Below are 21,039 nucleotides of genomic sequence, written 5' to 3'. Positions count from 1 at the left end.
TTAAAATTTTTAAATGAAAAAATGAAACTGCAAACATTAAATATCTGTTGGAAAATGGTTGGACAAAAATACCCCTTCTATATTATGACAATCTAATCCATATTATAACGTCATGTATGTAAGAAGTCATAATTTGATCCAACATGTCATAATATACCACATGATGTTATAATTTTTTGAACTATATTATGATATCCTGCATGTAAGAAGTCATAATATGCCACAGGATATCATAATTTTTTTCAAAAACAGAGATATTTTCATCATATAAAATTTTGAAATGAAAAAATGAAACTGTAAACATTAAATGTATGTTGAAAAGTGACAGCTACGTAAACCAATCACATAAAGTGGTACGTTCCATGTTGGATTTTATGCACCACCTATGGTGCACAAAATTTCTCATTCATGAAAAATCTCCATGCCCAGTTGGTTAGAGAGAGAGAGGGAAGAATGTAGGAACTTGAAAGAATCAAAGAAAGCAATCAAATCCCCATTACTGTGAGCTACAAAAATCCACCTAAAAAGTTGGGTTTTTATGTCCAAATGATCTTGCAACGGCAAGATCGAGATACTGCATCATGTCACCTAATCTATTCACATCTGCTCAAGCAGGAGTATTCACTAAATGATTCAAACTGTTAAATCACACCAAACCAAACCATTTTTATCAATACGATCTGATTTGAAAACTAAAATGGTATGATTTAGTTTATGATTGCTATAAAAAATCTGATTTTACAAAAATATTAGATATGACCAAACCATAAATCATAATATATGTGTATGTACACACATACTAACACAAATTCTAAAATAGAATCTAACTTTTCTTTGGCTATAGACATAATCTTTACTTTAATGATTCCAGACATCAAAGCTATACATTAATCCGAAAGCTATCCTGATAATTTTGATATTTTTGTTGACTAAAATTTTTTTTTCAAAATTTTTTATCTTTTATATTATAATATATCAAATCATTAATCAAACCAAACCAAACCGTAATTCAATGATCTGATCTAATATAATTTGAATGATAAAATAATTTTATTTAATTTATTAAATTGATAAATCATAATTTATTGATTTGATTTAAGAAAATCCTTAACCAGACTAAACCAAACGATGCACACCCTATGCCCAGGCTAGTTGTTCAAAATTTCAGATAGGCACTGCTGTAAAGAGTTGCTTAAACAGAGTGGGAACCATACTCCCACCTATTTCAGTTGGCGTTGAGCCTATCACAGAAAATAAGTGTATGGTAATCACCTCATGTGAAGCAAATTTAGGAAAAAGAATGGACCAACTGTCAGTAAAAATCCAAGCGATCGGATCCTTTTACAACATTCCTTACTAGTCAGGAAAACTTGATGTCAGTTTGAAAAAAGATTTCAACTTGAATATGAGTCCCATCATTATACATCCTTCTGATATTCTGCTATTGAACTCAAGTCTAAATTACCTCCTATATTTCAGCTTGCAAAAATTTATCTGCCGTCTTTATCATTTGGCAATAGACATAGGATCAGAAACATCAGAGTCTATAGTATGGTATTTTTCTTTAAAAAAAAGAAAAAAAAATTGTCCTCAAAAACATATGCTGCCCAAAGAACCAACATCCGGGCTTGACCATAGACGGACTTTTTACATCCATTCTCTACAATGAAAAACAAAATAAGGATAAAGAACAAGGATAAAAAGGGATCTGCAGGTACTATATGAATGACATGAATAAAAACAATGAGATGAATGACGGTAGATATCTAACGGTGGTGTCTTGTGTTGGAGGCACGAATTGTCAACCCATGCAAAAATTTGGTGTACCCAAGAAAGCTGAGTTTGCCATCAGATGGCCTGATCCAGTCACGAACAATAGAATAAGCTGCTGGAGCAAGGTTCATCTCCTGTGCATGGCAGTTTGGTCATGTTAATTAATAAAGAAATAAAAAATGTGTGAAGTCCCATCAAATTTATTTGGTACCTGAGCCAGTTCCTCAACTAAGACAACTCGATTACCCTCCTGCTCAAAGTACTCAAAAGCTGCACTTGCAATCTGTTCCCAATTTTCCAAAGCCTCGAGCTGGTAAGGGCTGATTGTGGCAGCACAAAACTCTTCAAAGTCCATCCTTCTATATGAGAGTGGCTCCAACTGTGATGTACATCATGTGGTTGCTTTTATGAATGTCATTTAACAGGAAATGTTTCTACTATAAGCAACCAGGTAACTCAAAAGAGATGAAAGATGCAATGACAAGATAAGAAACAGCAAACAGAAAATGCAATAGTACAAGGAGACAGGTAAGAACTTTGATATTCCTAGGCAGTACATCATGGGGGATAACATAGAGTGAAAAAAAATAGCTCATCATAAGGTTTGTTTCAAAGACAAATTCCAATGCCACCGCATTACTTGCAATTTCTATTCCATCCTTTACAAAGTACTGGGTTAAATCGTAACAACAGAATATTTGTCACATTAGAGTTCCTTCCAAAGAAATAGAGTTTCCTGGGTCAATCCAGGAACTAGTTGTCAAGAATCAGTCCATAGATCAGCTACAAGGCTAATGATGGACAAGAGAAATCACATATTCCAGTCTTCGTGTCTTCATTGTATACATTGGATGCTTGATGACATTGTCAAACAAGGATAAGAAACAGGTGCAACTGAGAAATCAAGGCACTCTTACTTTTCAAGAGTATTATGGAGAAAAAAGGAAAATGGAGAAAGAGTATTGTTCTCATCTAATGACTACAGGTGTTGCAAGTGATCTAAGACCATCAAAAGGGAGAGGGCTGCTTCTACGGTCATAAGCTCATAATTTTGGAAACAAGTTGGCTTAGTAATTAGGATACTTACAGCTTTAGTTGAAGTGCTCAGAGTTGTTAATGGCAATTGGAAGCCAGCTATATAATTTGCATATGGTAGTTTAGAAGATCCAAAGAGAGGTGAGAGCAACATTCAGGAGTGCTGTGTTCTTTCAACTCCTATAATATTTCCACAGGCTACCATACAAAAACTTGATAGATTGTTGAATGCCACAGGTAGTAATCATAACTCTTGTTATTGCAAAGATACTAAATAGTCAGATACAGTGGAACAGCGTTGTCATGGATGACCATTTTACTTGCTCTGAGGAATCTAAAGTAGCATCCAAGATAAGGTCATCTAAGTCAAGATGAAAGCATATAAAAATGTGACAGGATTTTGGAAGACTAGCAATTTCAAAATTCACAAAAGATGGTGATTGCAATGCAATGCAGCTAGTGTTTTGGTCACTAAAACATAAATTATAATTTTTACATTCTGAATTTATAGTCCAGCATTTCATATAATACCTATTTATAATATATTCAGATTTGTCATTTGCTCGTAGCTCAACAGTGGTTGACTCAATTTATGGATATGGCGTGCTGCAATTACTGGCAATGAAAGTAAAAATCCTTGCCATGCAGCTCTTCAGACATGAGAGAAATTGGAGAAATTTGCAGGATCTAATTCACTGCTTAAATTTACCGCAAATACATTTAAATAATATTTTGCCCGGTGGATATGCATTTCATTGGATGTTGGCAAATCGACACAATATCTTGACTTGTGGATTCATGCAAGTAGAAGGAATAACATAGAAGTAGAACAGTTACATGATTGAAGCATGTTCAATTCAATGCCAATGTTGAAAAGCATCAAAATAAGAGGGGAAGAGACCCTCTAGTTATGGGACCATGGAATTGTAAATGAATAGTTTGTTGATGGTCCTACAGACAAGATAAGGTCTGCTTTGGGTTGGTTTTGACATGGATTTGGTTGCACAAGCTTCAAAAATGAGCAAGGCCTTGGACTGAGGAGGATTGTAATTTAGATCATTTGCTGGTGGTCTTGCTTCAGTATCCACCTCAACAATCAAAGATACTAGCTGCTCAGCAACTCGAGTCAGATTAAAAGACAAAGGACCTCCTCATAGAGTTTAATGATGATTCTGAATTGATGGCTGCCCGTTGCCAGATAAGTCATTTCCAAGAAAAGACTGATATTTGAGTGTCTCTAAGGTTGCGTTTGGTGCATTACCAGGCAATCTTGGAAGATAATGTAGATTGCCTTCAGGATAGATTGCCACCATTAAATTGTCAGTAATGTTGATTACTGTGTTGGTACATACAGATAATGTTGTAGTAAAATTACTGAAAATCTTGATTGACATGTTTGGTATGACAATCAGATTATCGGTGATGTGAAATCACATTCTCAAAATACCCCCAATAATTTTATCCTAGTACTCTTCTTTTCCCTGGTGAGAAGTAACAGGTGTGGTGGTGACGCGGAGAAGTGACGGGCAGAGAGGTGTGAGGATCTGCAAGCACTAGGGGGTGGGGAGGGGGCGGGCGCATGTGGAGCCATGGAAGTGGTGGGGATAGACATAGAGGAGCCACGGAGGGGTGGTGGGGGACAAAAGCGGAGGAGCCGCGAGCCAGCAAAGGGAGATGGGGGAGCCTCAGATCGGGGGTGCACGCGGAGGGGGGTGGGGGGGAGGGGGAGGATTGGGCAATAGGTTTTGTATGATTTTTTTGAGAAAAAATTTTATCCAAAATTTTTGTTACAATATTGCCAAAGAAATGGCAATCTGAATAGCCACCCCTCCCCAAGGCAGTCCAGATTGAGGATTGGGCAATAAGTTTTGTGTGATGTTTTTGAGAAAAAATTTTATCCAAAATTTTTGTTACAATATTGCCAAAGAAGTAGCAATCTGGATAGCCACCCCTCCCCAAGGCAATCCAGATTGCCTCTTATGAGGCAATCTGGATTGCGAAGGTAATCTGGATTATCACTCAAAAAGCATACCAAACGCAGTAATCCAGATTATCATATCAAATTACCAGCAATCTGGATAGATTGCCAGCTACCAAACGCAACTACTTTAAACCTAGCCAATAAGTCATGCCCTGGATATAGTTCAAATTTTACATTTTTGTAGTTCAAATTTTGACCATTCATCATTTAGATAGCTTATGGATTTATTTTCTGCATTGAAATAATTGAGATTTTGAGCAAAGAAGTTTGTAGGAGATTAATGTAACTCTCTTGCATACACGTGCCATGATATACTTGGGGAAGAACATAAGCCATGCTGTTCATGAACAACTCAGGGTTGCCTTGTAATGAACCTTGTTTGGGCTCATTCAGCAAATAAATGAAGAAAGCCAAAAAAGGCTTCAGCTTCATTTTTGAATGGCACTAAGCTCAGTGCTACCAGGCACATGCACAGTTGAAGCTTCAGTTATATAACAACCTCCATCAAGAATTTATCAAAATAAAGCACTTATCAAATATAAAAAACAATCAAAACAGTTAGATATTGATGAAAATGAGTGATTTTTCATAGTTCATTATAACTGCTGGGATTGCAGTCGCTAATTTCGCTATCAAAGTTAGGAATGCTAAACATATAAATGGATGCTAGATTAGGTTCTTTAAGAAGATGCTGCATTTGTGAACAATCTTGAACCAACCAAATACACCAAATCAAGCTTAGGTGTTAGACAAGTTCAGGATAGGCTCAAGCCCTAAGCCAAATTCACCAAAGCAAGCTTGAGTAATCCAAAATTGGATCCAAAGTTGCCTAATTGAGCCTAAACTGACATCTAGTAACGTTTCCTTTTCTTCAGAGAGTTTGCCAAGAAGCCAATAAGATGCTTTAGCAAGTAATAAACTCAAAATGGAAATATAAGATGACCGATATTTTTAAATTAAAAAAGAGAAAAAAAAACTCTTCTTTACTTAAAATAAAACCAGTATACATTTCCGTGTATGCAAATCAAGTCACTGTCTTAATAGTAATAAATAAAGCTGTCAATATCACCTTTTTAATGATTGATATGGTCAAAAGAAAGATAAAAAATGAGGGGATAATGGTAAGAAGAAATAAGAAATTTGGCTCTGTCAAGGAGATTTGAACTATTTACTAATTACAGGAAAGAAAATGTAACTGTACCGCACTCAAGATTTCCAGAACCTTAGACTCCTTCATAGCTTCAGTTGAGTTTCGCAAGAGTGCCTGCATATTAGTTCACCACAAACTTAACGTACCTGAATGTGCCAATAGCTACTAGTAGATGGATAAAATTACTTAGGAACATAAAATATAACAAAATTAACATACTGCTTACAAACCCAAAACTTCACCCTTAAAACAATTTTGTAGAAAGATTGTAAGATATCAAAAGTCCAAGAGCTAACCATTCTAAAATTTTCCACAGACACTCGCCCATCTTTATTTGGTTCCAGTAAATTAAATTGAGCCCTAATATAAATCAGCTCATCCTCTGTTAGAGCCCTTGATAAAGCCTGTGAAGGAAATGGGAGAAAATATGAGAAGATATCAAAGATCCATATTAAATTAAGCTTATGAGTGAAAGTTTAACCAGCTTAGCAAATTCTTTTAATAGATTAAGCCAAATTATCCATTAGAGTGTCAAAATATATAACTTGCTTTCTTACAAGGAATGCAAATAACATTATAATCACCTAGTCAACTGGACGAGATTTTAACTTTCTCCAAAAGGAAACATGATAAGAAAAATATTCATTATTCATAAAGTTGATCAACTGGGACTACCAATGATACAAGGGAACTATAAAGTCGAGTTTTTGAAGTTGACAAAACTAAAAAGGTGAATGATATCAAGGCAAAACTGGTGAAATTCTAAAAATCATTTGAAGAAACTGAACAAAATATTCATAATTCTTCCTAAAGTGCATGGATATTTTGATATATTGAGTTGATTCAAGGTGTCCAAATCCTACAATTTTCTTGGGCTTCGTATGTGGATGACCGGACAATACTAACCTTTTGGTTAATAATATTTACCGGGTACACCTTTAAATTAACATAATATCCACAAGAAAGCTGCATCCAATGTAGGAAATAGATGGAAATGTGAGTTCTGATTGAAACCAATATTTAGAAACACTAATTTGAGGCTTGCCAACCTCACGCCTCAAGGTAGAGGCCTTTAAAGTGCCTTGAAGTTTGCCAATCAGGCTGGACAGAGTGAAGCATATGCTCGCCTTTCATCAGAGGAATACACATTAGGCTTTGGTTTTATCCACTGCCAATGACACGGTGGGTGGTCATGACATAGCACATTGTGCTTGAACTCAAATGACAAACACAGGAAAATAAAAAAAGAATGATGTCATTGTACACTACGTTATCTTAAAGGTGCCGTGTGACTCATGATTTATGAGTCATTCTAAAACTATGTTATCTTAAAGATGTCGTGTGTCTTCTTTTTTTTTTTTTTTTTGAGCCATCATTCATGGGTGTTTATTTAAGCCTCTTGGAAGCTTTTGCCCAAGACTAAACTTGAATTTTGCAAGTTTTAAGAAGACCTTAAGGCTTAAAGCATTTAGGTATTGATGCAATAAATTCTAGGCAAATAAATTTTTTTAGATATTTGGTTATATTAGTATCTTGAAATTGCATAAAGTAAGCGAGACCTTGTAAACTTTCGAAGTTTTAGGGAGCATCACAAAGAAAATTCACATAATGAGATTTATTTTTTGTGAGTAATAGTAAAAATAAGGATGTTTATACATGGTGTACAAGATTCTCAATAAATCAAATGATATAATTTTTAAAAGATAACATAGTTCTAGAATGTCTAATCAATTCTTTTATTGTCAATTACATTCACTACATATTTTAGTTTTTAATAGCTTTTTAACTTTCGTCAAAGGTCTTAGCATTTTGCAAATATAACTAATATATCCGAAGGTTCCATGCAGTACACTTGACAAGTAGAAATAAATTTCTAGTTTCAACCTATCCGACCAACACAACTAGACATTCTTCAATCACTTGTCAAGTTGCTCCTATGGTGGACCTTCAAGCCACCTTGCGGTGCATGTAAATGCCTAAGAGGCTTAGAGCCATATGCCTGACATCCTTCTTCAGAACATGCTCGGCTCTTCAGACCCACTTCCAAGAAGCCTCTTTACCCTAAAATATTTTAGGAGTGCTCCAAAACCCGAACCCACTTCCACACTCTCTCCATTTGTGGCAACTAAGCTTGAAAGCCTTATGCATGCACTAAGTGTTGGATGTTAATAAACAACTTTGCCATTTGCTCTTGTAGGTGGTTGTTTGCTCTTGTAGATGTAAAAGTTAAATTAGGTTATGAACAATGATATTCAATTAAAGGAAGTCTCAAAGGAAGGAATTTTTATGCTTGTATGAGTCATATTTCTAGCAAAATTATTGGCTGAATGCTGTAAGCTGGATAGAAGTTGAATTAGGAAACCTAGTCATTAGGGTTTTGTTAGGTACTACCATCCAAAAGAAAAGTAAAATAAAATTACTTCTTTTTGAATGTTGGAGCGTATCAACTCTACCATAGCCATCAATTGCTATTGCTGCCAGGATCTTTAGAAATGTTAAGTTGCTGGTAATGTTAACCAAACACTTCAAATTTTAGAGTTTTTGATGTTTCTTGAAAGTTACACATTTGAAAATTTCATGAAAACTGATGACATCATATTAATGATTATTGCATCTTTGTAGTTACCAATCAACTTTTGGCACATGCGAAGATTTCGAGTTTACCATAACATTTAGCAAAGCGGTTTTGTCCAAGTATCATTACATACTGGTTCATCTCAGCTGCATAGGTTCATACTAGATTACTGATAAGATATCAAAACTAGTATATTCGGTTTATAGAACTATGATAAAAAATAGTATACCCAAACAGGTACCATGATGCCCTAGCATACTTGAGCACCTTCCTCGGATAAAATGCATCCTCAAAGCGTAACAAGCAAAGCAATAAATCAACGAAAGAATATCAAAAGAAAAGTCAGACAGTAGCACAATTCAGAGAACAAACAACTTTAGGAGGCCACAACACAAACCAAAACAGTTGAAGTTGATGCCAGCCACAGTGGCTCATCCTCCTATTCCATAAACACAGCTAGTGAAGAAGGTAAGCAATAATGGACATTGCAAGTCCCTTTAGCTTGCCTCTCTATATCGCCTAATTAGTGTTTGGCAAAATCTAAACGTATAAACTAGAACATGTAAATTGTATAAATTACATGGGCGCATCATAGCAACTGGGTTACATGATTATACAATAGAAAATAATGTATAAGCGCTGTTATCCAATAGCATGTATCTGCATTTTTTGATAAAACCTTTGAAGCTTAGCCAAATTTCATGTGATGTGGACACAGCATTCCCATCCAAAGCCTTTAAATATGAGCACCCAATATCTTTCTTATGTTTATGAGGAGAAGGTAGAACAATAGGCATATAGAATAAATGCCATCAGATATGGAAAACCGGGAGATGCTATGTTTTGTTATCCAACAAGCTGAATGATAAAGAATGTCAAACCTTCAATGCAGCACGTTTGAAAGGAGTGGCACGGAGGTATGATTTGACTAACTTATAAATCAGTATATCTAGAGGGACTTGTCGCTGCTCATCTCGCAACCATGGGTGAGCTGCCATCAGAAAAGTAATCAGTTTCCATCAGTCAAGCACACTGGAAGTCTCAGACGGCAATTGAATTATAAGTATCACATAGTCCATATCCAATGGCTGTTGAAAGAGTTTCAGGATCAAATTTGACAAAGGAATTAGATGGCTATGAAATGGCAAAATAGCAAATCTGACAATGCCTAGAGGAAAAAACAAAATAATCAGTTGATTGAAAGAAATTCTTACTTAGAGCCTGTACAGCAGTCATTCTTTTCCTATAATCTTTATTCAGAAGCCTTTTCACAAAATCTTTAGCTTCTCGAGATACAGCAGGCCAAGGTGAATCATAAAAATTAGGATCAGCCCTCAGCACAGCACGAAAAATTCCTGATTCTGTCCGTGCCCAAAAGGGTCGGCTACCACATAACAGGATATATGTTATGACACCAATGCTCCAGATATCTGCTTCCATACTGTATGACCTATGCAGGACTTCAGGAGCTACATAGTATGCACTGCCAACAATGTCATTTAGTCTTTCATCTGCTAAAAAGCAGCAGAAATTTAGGCCTCCAGTGAGAATGATTTCACAAGAAAGTAAATGAAGGGTACTGATAAAAGCAAATAATCTGTAAGATATACATCAATCAAGTTCATAAAAATAATGGATCCAGACTAACCAAAACAGGAAGTGGAAACTGATCATTAATCTTAGTTAAAGACAATCTGCAATCGTTAAGTGTGCCATGAGTAGCATGTGTATAGGAAAGAAAATCTACCAACTACAAGTGCGCAAGTCAAAGTGACAGATATTTTCTTAAGTTTTTGTGGTTCCTCAAATCTGATATGAATATGGTAACCTTTTAAAAGACAAAATGACAAAGTAAAAATGCTCATAATGGTCATACAAATCTTTTAGAGGGTAAAAAGGGTACTACCACGTTGTAGCAATTTGACAATGGCATATGTACAGAATTCTGAAATTCATCGATAAGTACACCATACAGGTCATCCTTCCATAATAAAAATTAATATTGCATGATTAAGAAGTAATATAGTATAAATCTGCACAAGCATGCAGATGTATGAGCATCCGACCATGCACACACGCATGTTTGTGTTTATTAAATTAGTGCAACATTATATGAAAGTTTTAAATGACAAAATTGCCTTTGATTAATGCATGTTTTACTTCTTATTGTAAAGAAATGATTGATCATAAGAGAAGATTTGTTGGTCTTCAAAGCTCTTTGTGAATGAAAGACATGGTTGAGTGGTCAAAAGATAGCATATAAGAAGAACTGTAATAAATTGCATAAAGTGATACTCAAATACCATGTTTGGGTTTTTGGATTATAAGTACCACACTTTATTTGTTACAAAGATCTGTGCTTGCAGAAATGACAATTTCTCAGTAAAAAGATTTTGATATGATACAGCTAGCCAATTTAAGGTTCAACTAAAGCCCTTAATATACGGTCGCAGGAGTAGGAACCATTAGCTAGCTGCCTGTTTATAGCTTAGGATATTTAGATAACTGTGGGATCATGAAGGGCGAACAACAACATAAAATATATCTGCCATTTTTAAAAATGGAATGCGTTGCAGCATATGTTATTATCACTAAAATCAATTAGCAATTTTTATCCTTGAATTCAACCATGATTCTGAAGCACTAAGGAATGTGGACCTACAAACACAACTAAAAAATAGAAGATATACGTTGGCATGAAGCATGTATGGTCTGATTTTCTCACTTTTTTGAGTGGAATCAGTTGATGTAATTGTCCAGAAGGTTTCAGTCCAGGAATCCACAAAAAGAGGTACACCACAATCGAACATTACTGAGTCCCATATATGCAGTATGAATGTTTTTGTTTTCCAGAATGTTCCCATGTTCAAGCATGTACAAGAGCAACACAGTTTATGCATATATAACGTTTTTATGCTCTCTGAGATGCTGGGATGTATTCACCACCTATGATCGCTGTTGAGGGTGTGTAACTGTGTATACAGGGAAGGATGGGGGAAGGTATTGCAGATATTGATCCTCAAGCTGTGAGATAGTGCCTTTAAGGAAAAAAAAATATTGGCACAAATAACGTCAAATAGAAGTACTAGGCAAAGAGGAAAGAAAGAACATGTGCAATAGTGAGTTCAGGTGCAAACATAAGTAATATACTGTTTAAAAAGAAAACTACAAGCAAGAACAACCAGAAAGAATCTTAAGTAAAAATCTTAAATTACATTGGTAGTGATATTTTTCTTCAAAAATAGTTGTAGCATGGTCAACATTGATAAAACAAATGGCATATGTTGTTAGAGATATAGATCATTTTTTTTCCGAAAAACAAATAGACAATGGACAATGGAAGTGAAAGCATGGTGCAAGAAAGGGACTGAAACTTCCTAGTGGATGTGATGCACCTCATGTACAAGATACCAGGGAGCAGAATTACCAACATCAACCCGCTAGTGTAAGAAAACAGGGATACACTTCAATTTATTAAGAAACTGAATTTTCTTTTTCCTGAAAAATTAGCTAGTAGCCTAGAAGAGATCTGGAATTTCATATATCCTTAAAATTGATCGCCTAGCAAGTTTCATGCTCACATTATGACTCTTTAAAACTGCAAACAAGTATATATGGAGCAGCAAATTAGAAAGATCCAACAATTCATAATTTAGGATTGCAACCAGTTTGAACCTGGAAGAAGAGTCAAGCATGATTTAAACAAAAGACATTTCAATAGCAGCTGAATACCTAGAACTAGTGTAATCAGAAATACATTGAATCATACCGGATCCATAGAGCATAGTTTAGCTGGAAGCATTCCACTCTATTGGCGAGTAGTTCAAATTACATCATGTATTCTCACATTGTGATAGGTAGAGTCTAAGTTTGCTTGATCTGCACCAGTCTATAATAGTGAAAGCATTGAATTTTTCTGACCGACAGGCAACAGTATTTGCTGTCCATTCAGTACTAGTTTAGATTCATGCTACTTCAAGCCATTTGCAGCACTAAATGGAAAATGATTTGGCCAATGAACCTAAAAGTGTACATTCTTTAATAGCTTTCAATTCTTGCATGGTGAAACCCACAACTCATACAAGAGTAGAAAACAAAAATTGCATCCCAGTCCCATGTGGAGGCATGGATCACATTTAATATTCCCACTCCACACTGTTGTGAACATGGAGAAATATTCATACTGCAAATAACAATTTTTCTCTAATAGATGAGGCACATCAAGACACCCACTAATCCACATATCTAGTCCACTAAGCCACCAGCTAATTTTTTCGTGCTACAAGTTTTATGTTTTGGGCAAACTCTCATTCCATATGGTCTATAAATTTTGAGGGGAATATCAGAGTTATAGTACAGACATACGTTATAGCGCTGTAGAGACATGTTATGGTACTTATATGACTGAAACTTACGAGAAAGAAAAAGTCATAATTCAATTATTTGAGAAATTAGGGAGTAATTTCCCCCCACCCACAAGCAATGGGGAGAGATAGATAGATAGAGAGAGAGAGAGGAGAATGTCAAAGTTATAATACGGACATACGTTAGAGTGCTGTAGAGACATGTTTTGGTATTTATATGATTGAAACTTACAACAAAGAAAAACTCATAATTCAGTGATTGGAGAAACTAGGAAGCTAATTTCCCCCAACCCCCCAAGCAGGGGGAGGGGGGGCGAGGCGGTGGGCGGGATAGAAGATAGAACAAGAGATTAAAAAAGAACATGATTTCCTCTTCTCTTGTTTGGAAGTGAAAGGAGAAGAGGTAAAAAAAAAAAAAAAGAAATTTATTTGGACCATGTGATTATGGGACAAAAGTGGAATTAAAAAAAATACTTGGAACATCTGGCTTATTTACTCTCCAAATATCTCCACTGTTAGAGAGAAAAGTAGTGGATTTGGAGAGAAATGAATTCTTTCCATTTCTCTTTTTGATCCACTAGTACTTCCTTATTTTGCTAACCGAATGAGAGGAACTCGGTTTATCTCTTTCTCTTCTCTTCTCTCCATTTCTCTCAATCCAAATAGGGGGTCAAAGATCTAGACAACAGTATATCATGGAATTTTACTAAACTTGGTTTACGCAATTTGTACGAAGTAAATAATACAGGATAACTGTTTTCATCCCAGAGGCCTTAAGCTGCTCCAACTTATGGCACATGACATCTGTAACCATAAAAAACAGCACATGACATCTATAACTATAATTAACTCATAAATATAACCAATAAGACATAGACAAGAAGAAAAGAACTATCAAGGCAAATATCACTGGCTTAACCCTATAACATCACAACTTTCCCACCCACATATTCTTCTACAAAAAGTTCTAGAAATAACTCTACAGTTTTTCATTTTTCAGAACTCAATTAAATAAGATTCAGTTGGATATCAAAACTCAGTTGACACCACCTTAAGAACGACATTTATTATTGACATGAAGACAATCTGCATCTAAAAAATAATAATAAGTTTGCCTATTGCCTTTCTATGCTTGTTCATGCAGTTGGGAAAGCAAAAAAGATTAGGCAAAGGCTGGTTAGTGCAATTCTGAACATTGTTCGACATTAGTCCAGAGATTCATCATTTTTTTTTTCTCTGGCAAACATACCAAGGCAGGTCATGTGATTGAATTACATTAAAGGAGTCTAGAGGCAAAAAGATATGGTCCTAAGATGCAGATGATTGACATAAGACATCTACAAACAGGTATTGAACAAAAATTAGAGCTTCCAAAATTTCCAGTCAAACTTTGAAGCTGAATATTGTGCATTGTATCGAGAGTTAAGCATATCTTCACATACTTATTCTAAACCTTATTGCCATTCACAACCAAGTCCAAAGATCTTCAAGATTTTTCTGCAAGAGCATGCCATGACCACCTAGCACCAAGAAGTTACTGCAAGCCTACATACACTCACTGTGGCTAAATCATAATAGCACTGATGCAATTGAAAAAAAAAAAAGTAAAGAAAAGAAAACATTGTTCAGAGGGGAAAACATATGAGGTGTTATAGAGTCTCATCTCACAGACCAGGACTCATGATGTTGTAAACCATTCTGTAATGTCAGCTATTCTAACCTTGAAAGAAGACCATGTGAGCGCATGAGTATACATTAAATGTACAGGCATATCAATAATCCAAGTTGCAATATTTCAGTTCACTTCATGATGGTAACATGCATATCCATGAACAGAGGGTAAATAGCAATAGCCTATGGATTTACAGTTTTTCTACATTACCTATGTTGTTGATCATGTGGAATTGAAAGATTCAATTTCCAATGTCAAAGCATGTTGAGATATTGGTCAAGGTGAAACAATAAACAGGAAGCAGTGAAAGAAGCTGACATTGCAAATCATGATATCCATGAATTTGTAACACAGCATGATTTAGAATAAAGATGGACACAAAGATACCAAAAGCCATTAAGTGATGAAAATAGTAAGCAATAAAGTAATAGTTATTACTGCCTAATGACCAAAGGATAATAGTTATAGAAATATAAAATGTCAAGAGTAGCTAGCATAGGTGATAAGTAAGATATGGCCAGCAATTACCTGGCCTGTTAAAATCTGAAAGGCCAAAATCAATCAGCTTCATAGGAGCATTTTCATCTCTAGTTGTGAACAGAAAATTCTGTTTCAATGTTCAGATAAAATGTGTCAGCAGCAAACATAAGTCCATTATAGTGCAAGCAAAAAATTCAGATAAGTAACAAAAGGAAAGAGAATCTAGAACAGAGCCACAGCATATAATGCAAAAGCATCTATGCAACAAATAGTACATGATGCAGACCTCTGGCTTTAAATCACGATGCACAACGCCTTGAAGATGACAAAAGGCAACAATGCTCAAAATCTGCACAACGATTACTTTAGCATCTTCCTCTGTATACCTCCCACCTCTATAACAGACCATGGTATAGAGTGATTTATTTAGTGGTCAAATGACACAAGAAACTCATCACCCAATAAAATAGAAATTACCTGGCTAAGATTCTATCTAATAGCTCTCCACCTTCACACAATCTGACAAACAACAATAAAAGAGGTATAAGAAACTACTCCAAGTCTTTATGACAATTACAGGCTTAAAAAGGAAAACCTGTTCATATCCCAGTCATTCATCACCGGAGTAACTCATGCATTGCTTGCTTATTCATCATCAGAGTAAATCATGCCTTGCTTATATACATATGTATACATACAAACGTACATACATACATATATATGTACATACACACACACACACACACACACACATACATACATGCACGCATAGGTCTATACATAAATTTCATCAAAATGTAAACATTTTTCACAAAAACAGATATTGTTGTTGAGATGGCTGAGATGGTTTAAGGAGATTTATGTTCTGGCCCAAAGGGGTGTGGGTTCAAATCTCACTTTCAACAACCAAAATTTTCATTTTATTTCCTCATCGAAATTGTGGTAGCTTGGGCTACCAGTTTTTGCCCAAAAAAAAAACAGAAAGAAAGAAAGAAGAAAACCTATAGCAACAAGGAAAACATATAACAAGTTTTCTGTCATATGCGACTACAAGCTATATCAATGTCATGATAAATTTAAGACTGGTGTAAGAAATATCAGGAAAAAAAATCAGAAAAAGAACATACTCCATGACTATGTAGACATTAAGGGCATCCTCACATGCATCATAAAACCTGACCAGATTTGTATGCCCAGATAAAGCTTTCAAAATTTTCACCTCTCTGCGAACATCTTCAATTGATATTGCTGTTGTCATCTGCAAAAAAAAAAAAAAAAAAAAAAGAGTCAATTAGATAAAAACACTACCCACGTGCACAATCTAGGAAAGAATTTCTGATGTTTCAAAAAAGACTACAAGGGAAAGCTAGTATTAAGTTGCCAAATGGTACTAACTAGAAACAGTTGGAAAAGAAAACATCCATATGTACTATAGGCGATACTAAATCCAAACATTTAGATGTTGACTTCTCTAATCCGAAAAAGCAGTGGTCTAAAAGCAGCTTCGATATGCAAGCAGTCAAAGGATTGCTAGCGCACATGAAGCATACAGCCAGCATATGTGGTAGTACTTTTCAACTATTTAAAAATCAATGAAATACATTCAATACAAATAATAACAAAGATAATGATAGTAATTCTTTTGGAAAAATTATAGCAAAATTAATAATAATAACAACTATCATTGGTGTTTAGCATTTAGTACTTATTACCTAATACCAAAAACTAACAACATAATTAAAATGTTCCGATTAGTAATGAACTAATGATTCTTGTAACCAAACCGTCCGACACCTGCATTCTATTAGCTTAGCCCATTTTCATCAGCATGGGCTTAAATAAGAGTGGGTTACATGCGCAACCCCACAATGCTAAGGAAGCCAAATATGCTGCCACATAATGCTAAATGGGCGGCATATGCATCTGTATAATGCTAAGTGGACTTCCTTTTTGGTCCATTTAAGATATGAAAACATATTAACCGTACAAGCGATACCATGCATCCAGGGGACCACAACCACACTGCTGCACATGCAGCAATATACACCGTGTTTAAAAGAATGGCAAAACAGGTTTGCAATTCGCTAAATTAAAGATCATCTAAATTTTTATTTAATATATAATAAACAAAACTCCACACCTTCTCTAATTGCAGTTGCTCGATTCTAAACATTCTAGATAAAGTTCAACATGCTAGCAACAATACTCTGCCCCATTAGGTATGTGACTTCTACTTTCAGGCATTTGCCTCATATATGCATGTATATATATTATAATATAAAGGAATGCAATAAATACTCTCTCTGGGTTATGCAATATTACCATTAGTGCTACTTGTCAAATATAATGTAATAACTATACTGATCAAAATCCATGAATTAGCATCAGAATTTTTATGCAGACTACTATGGACACTGCTGTTATGGTATCATTGTTAACACCATTGCTGGAAACCACAATAGTGAACCCATACAAAATAAGGCATTATTGTTATTAAAATTTCTTAGCCAAATATATGGTACCATTAACTTTGCATTGCAATTTTTCATATGCAAACTAGAGCTAGCATATATGTAAGCTGTCATTAAATTTAATCAATATAAGTATTTAGATCAGATGATAGTGGAATATCATTTTGAAGATGCTCCATGATTATTTATATTGATAAGATGGCTGAATAAATATACGTGTACACAAACATAGATGTATATGCATTGTGATTCTGCATGGATGTTGATAAATAAAATCTAGCTAATTATCACAAGTCCAATGCCTTCAAATTTCACCAGAGTGCCCACAGATTTTCACAAGGCACAAGATGTGTCCCAGCCCTTGGTAGCAAGAAACTTCTACCTACGTTTACGTATCCACTTCAAGAACTTTGTAGAAAATCAAAACCTATACCTATATCATAAGCACTTCACTAATTAAAGTGTTCTTTTAATACGTGCATCACCCCACCTGCACTGGTACCTACTCCCGTACCCTGCTCTTGATTTTGGCAATTTGGTAGTTGTACGAGCATGCATGTGATTGTTAAATGTCGAAAAAGAAAAGTTCTTAACTCCAATATTTAATTTTATAATGGATTTTATATCAATTGTAATAATGCAAGGGTGAGCCTTGATTCAATCGTAAGGTTCCTCCACTAGGATTAGAGGTCATGGGTTCAAAACACGGAAACAACCTCTCCGCATGCAAGCATAAAATTGTGTACATCTGACCCTCCCTAGACCTCATAATAGCAAGAGACTTGTGCAATGGGCCATCCTTTTTATATCTAATGTAATAACACAAATGCTTGAGGATGTGACTCCACACCCCATCCCTTAGCATCAACTCCACTTCTCTAATCTTCTAAATGTGCCCTTGTGTGCAACTCCACCTATTTATACAGCTCCGTTCCAATGCCCAATTTTGCAACTTCGCCCTTTTTTATATTTCCATTCATCGACCATGTGCATAGCATGTACAAAAGTCTAATCTGTAAATAAATTGAGTTAATACTATTGGGGTAGTACAACTTACATATATCAATTATTAATTTGCAGCATGTGGCATGTAGCTTTTCACTTCTTAAAAACTAAAGTATAACTGATACAGCTTAATGCCATGACCCCCATGATATACCATTCCATAAAAATACATGCGACTGCAACAAGGATGAGGTTGTATGGAATTGATAAGATGAGGACATGGGCGTTTTTTAGCTTTCCAGATAACAGAAAGCAAAAATGAAAAAACTCCAGTCTGAACTGAAAACTCGATGTAGTAGTCAGTGCTGACCCCGGTTACGACTCAGAGCATAAACGTTTATAACCTCAGCTTTGACCACATGATACTCAAACATTTCACCTGCCAATAGTTCCAGTCTTGTTTCAACTGCAGAGATGCCAGAAACTCGAACGTGGTTTGTGAAGTAACAGACATTTATAAAGGAACAAACATAATCTCATGACGAAAAGCAAAAAGAAAAATTTGCAAAGAAGCACACTGTAGCTCTTTGGACAAGCTAATCCAACAAAATAACTACTATTTTCTTAGAAGTAGAGATTCTGTACCTCAATCCGATCAGAATAAGAGTAAGAAACATAGCTGTAATACCCAGATGATCTAAAGATATCTCAACCACTATCTGGGAGCACTAGGAACCAATGTTAAACAACCAAAAAAAGGTAACTTGAGAAACTGGACGAGTATTTTTGTAGAAATGATCAGAAAAATAGAAGGCGAGCATGCAAAATGTAATAATAGGAGGAATTTTACATTCAAAAAACCTCCTTTGCAATACCACCGCACCTTAGCTTTCGAGATGATCTTTACGGCGACGACCTGGCCCTTTATATCGCCCTTCTTAGCCCTGGCGGAGCACGTATGCCCGAAATGCCCGCGGCCGACCTCCTTCCCCAGCTCGTACTTGGCCCCAAAGTTCTTCCCATACCCGAAGCTCTTATCCAGCGGTCGCTCCGCATGGGGGTCCAACCCTCCGCCGCCGCCGCCGCCGCCACCGTCTTCTGGGATTGGTCCCTCCGGGTGCTTGGGCGCGCCCAGGCGCTTGGCGAGGGAGGCCTTGATGTGCTTGGCTGGAGATGGTGGCGGGAAGGGACGGCGGAGGAACCGTCGGGGAGTTGACCTCGCCGGCGAGGGAGAGACCCCGGCGGGGAGTGGGCTGGAGTAGGAGCTGTGGCGGAAGGGGCTAAGCCAGGGGCTTCCGGCAGAGGAGTGGGACGGGGTGGTTCCACCCTTGAGGGGCGGGTGCGCGGCGGAGCCGCCGCCGACGGAGACGTCGCCCCCGTTGGCTGCGGGCGGAGGACGGGGCTCGTAATTGCGGTCGTCCTCAGCGACGGGGATGTTCTTGGCGTAGCACTGACCCATCCCCCCTTCTTCGCCGCCGGTGCTCGACGCGTCTCTCTCTCTCAACCCTTTCCGTCGCTTCTGGGTATGAATCTCTCTCTCGCTCTCGGTCGAGTCAAACAAAAGGAGGAGAGAGGACAAACGATAGAGAAGAGACTTTAGAAAGACAGAAACCAGAGACGATTTTAGAGAGAGAGAGAGATTGAGCCAGCTGGACACAGCGACAGCGTTAAGCAACGAAAAAGGGGAGGAATTTATAGAGATGGGGTTTTAGTTTCAGCAGAGGATCTGAAGTAATCGAGATCGTTATAAAAGGCATGAAAGAAAGTGGTTAGAGAGAGAGAGAGAGTTTTAAAAGACGGGCTGGATGATGGATCAACGACAAGAAGGGAGAGAGGGGTATGACGGTAAGATTTCTTCTGATTTCGATTTTTAATACTTAATAATGATTTTGTGGGTGACACTTTGGAGTAATGGTGAGCCGCAAGGCCAGGTCCAAGGTGGATTACGTGGAGGGATCTGTTTGGAGGCCAGGTGGGGATAACTGTGGCCGAGAACGCCTCCTCGGTTTGGGGAGCAGATATCGCACCAGGAGCACGTTATGTCACAGACTGCCGTAGGATGTGGGCTCTGGTCGCATCGGAGCTCCAAAAAATTATATTATTACTGTGAAAAATCGGATGAAAAAAAATTATATAAACTGGTTGAGTAAGAAATTGACACAGAAATTGCGATTTTTTTTTGGTAGAAATTATGAATTTTTGTTTGGTGTCTGCTGTTGCAATCCCATGGAACAAAGAAGCAGTATGTCGAGATGGGGGAAAATGACAAGTCGACAAAGTTAGCTGGGAAAATGACAGTTACATGGCAGATTGACGAGATGATGAGCGATGCAGCTCTACTCGATTTGGCTGAAGAGGGGTTGTACCACGTGGGCCTCGAGCTGCAACCAAAAGAAACAATCAAGGGACGATACTTAAATTAAATAGAGTTTTGATGGAAAATATGAGAGATCAGAAAAATAGTAGAATGAGACCATGATAGAAATATTTTTCATACCTAATATCTCCATGTCTAATATTTATCAAAGAGATGGTGTTAATCTATATGATTAGGACCGTGTGATTCTCGGACTAGCATCTGGGTGTTTTGCTT

The 21,039-nt window shown here is 36.6% G+C and overlaps 1 protein-coding gene across 1 annotated transcript; it reads right to left on the bottom strand.

Annotated features, from left to right (window-relative positions):
• Positions 1 to 1,525: 1,525 nt before the first annotated feature.
• LOC105054053 (CDPK-related kinase 3) lies at positions 1,526 to 20,152 on the bottom strand. The gene is made up of 12 exons (XM_010935442.4): positions 19,330 to 20,152; positions 16,158 to 16,288; positions 15,508 to 15,549; positions 15,317 to 15,425; positions 15,079 to 15,157; positions 9,729 to 10,025; positions 9,396 to 9,505; positions 6,236 to 6,343; positions 5,991 to 6,053; positions 1,985 to 2,152; positions 1,772 to 1,907; positions 1,526 to 1,660 (listed from the first exon to the last, which is right to left on the bottom strand). Exons 1-12 carry the CDS (start codon positions 19,903 to 19,905, stop codon positions 1,545 to 1,547), a joined length of 1,935 nt encoding a protein of 644 aa, XP_010933744.2. The 5' UTR covers positions 19,906 to 20,152; the 3' UTR covers positions 1,526 to 1,544.
• Positions 20,153 to 21,039: the final 887 nt, after the last annotated feature.

Source organism: Elaeis guineensis, chromosome 11 (genome assembly GCF_000442705.2).
Source record: "Elaeis guineensis isolate ETL-2024a chromosome 11, EG11, whole genome shotgun sequence".
Classification (NCBI taxonomy): Eukaryota; Viridiplantae; Streptophyta; class Magnoliopsida; order Arecales; family Arecaceae; genus Elaeis; species Elaeis guineensis.
This window is presented reverse-complemented; position numbering and strand designations above follow the sequence as displayed.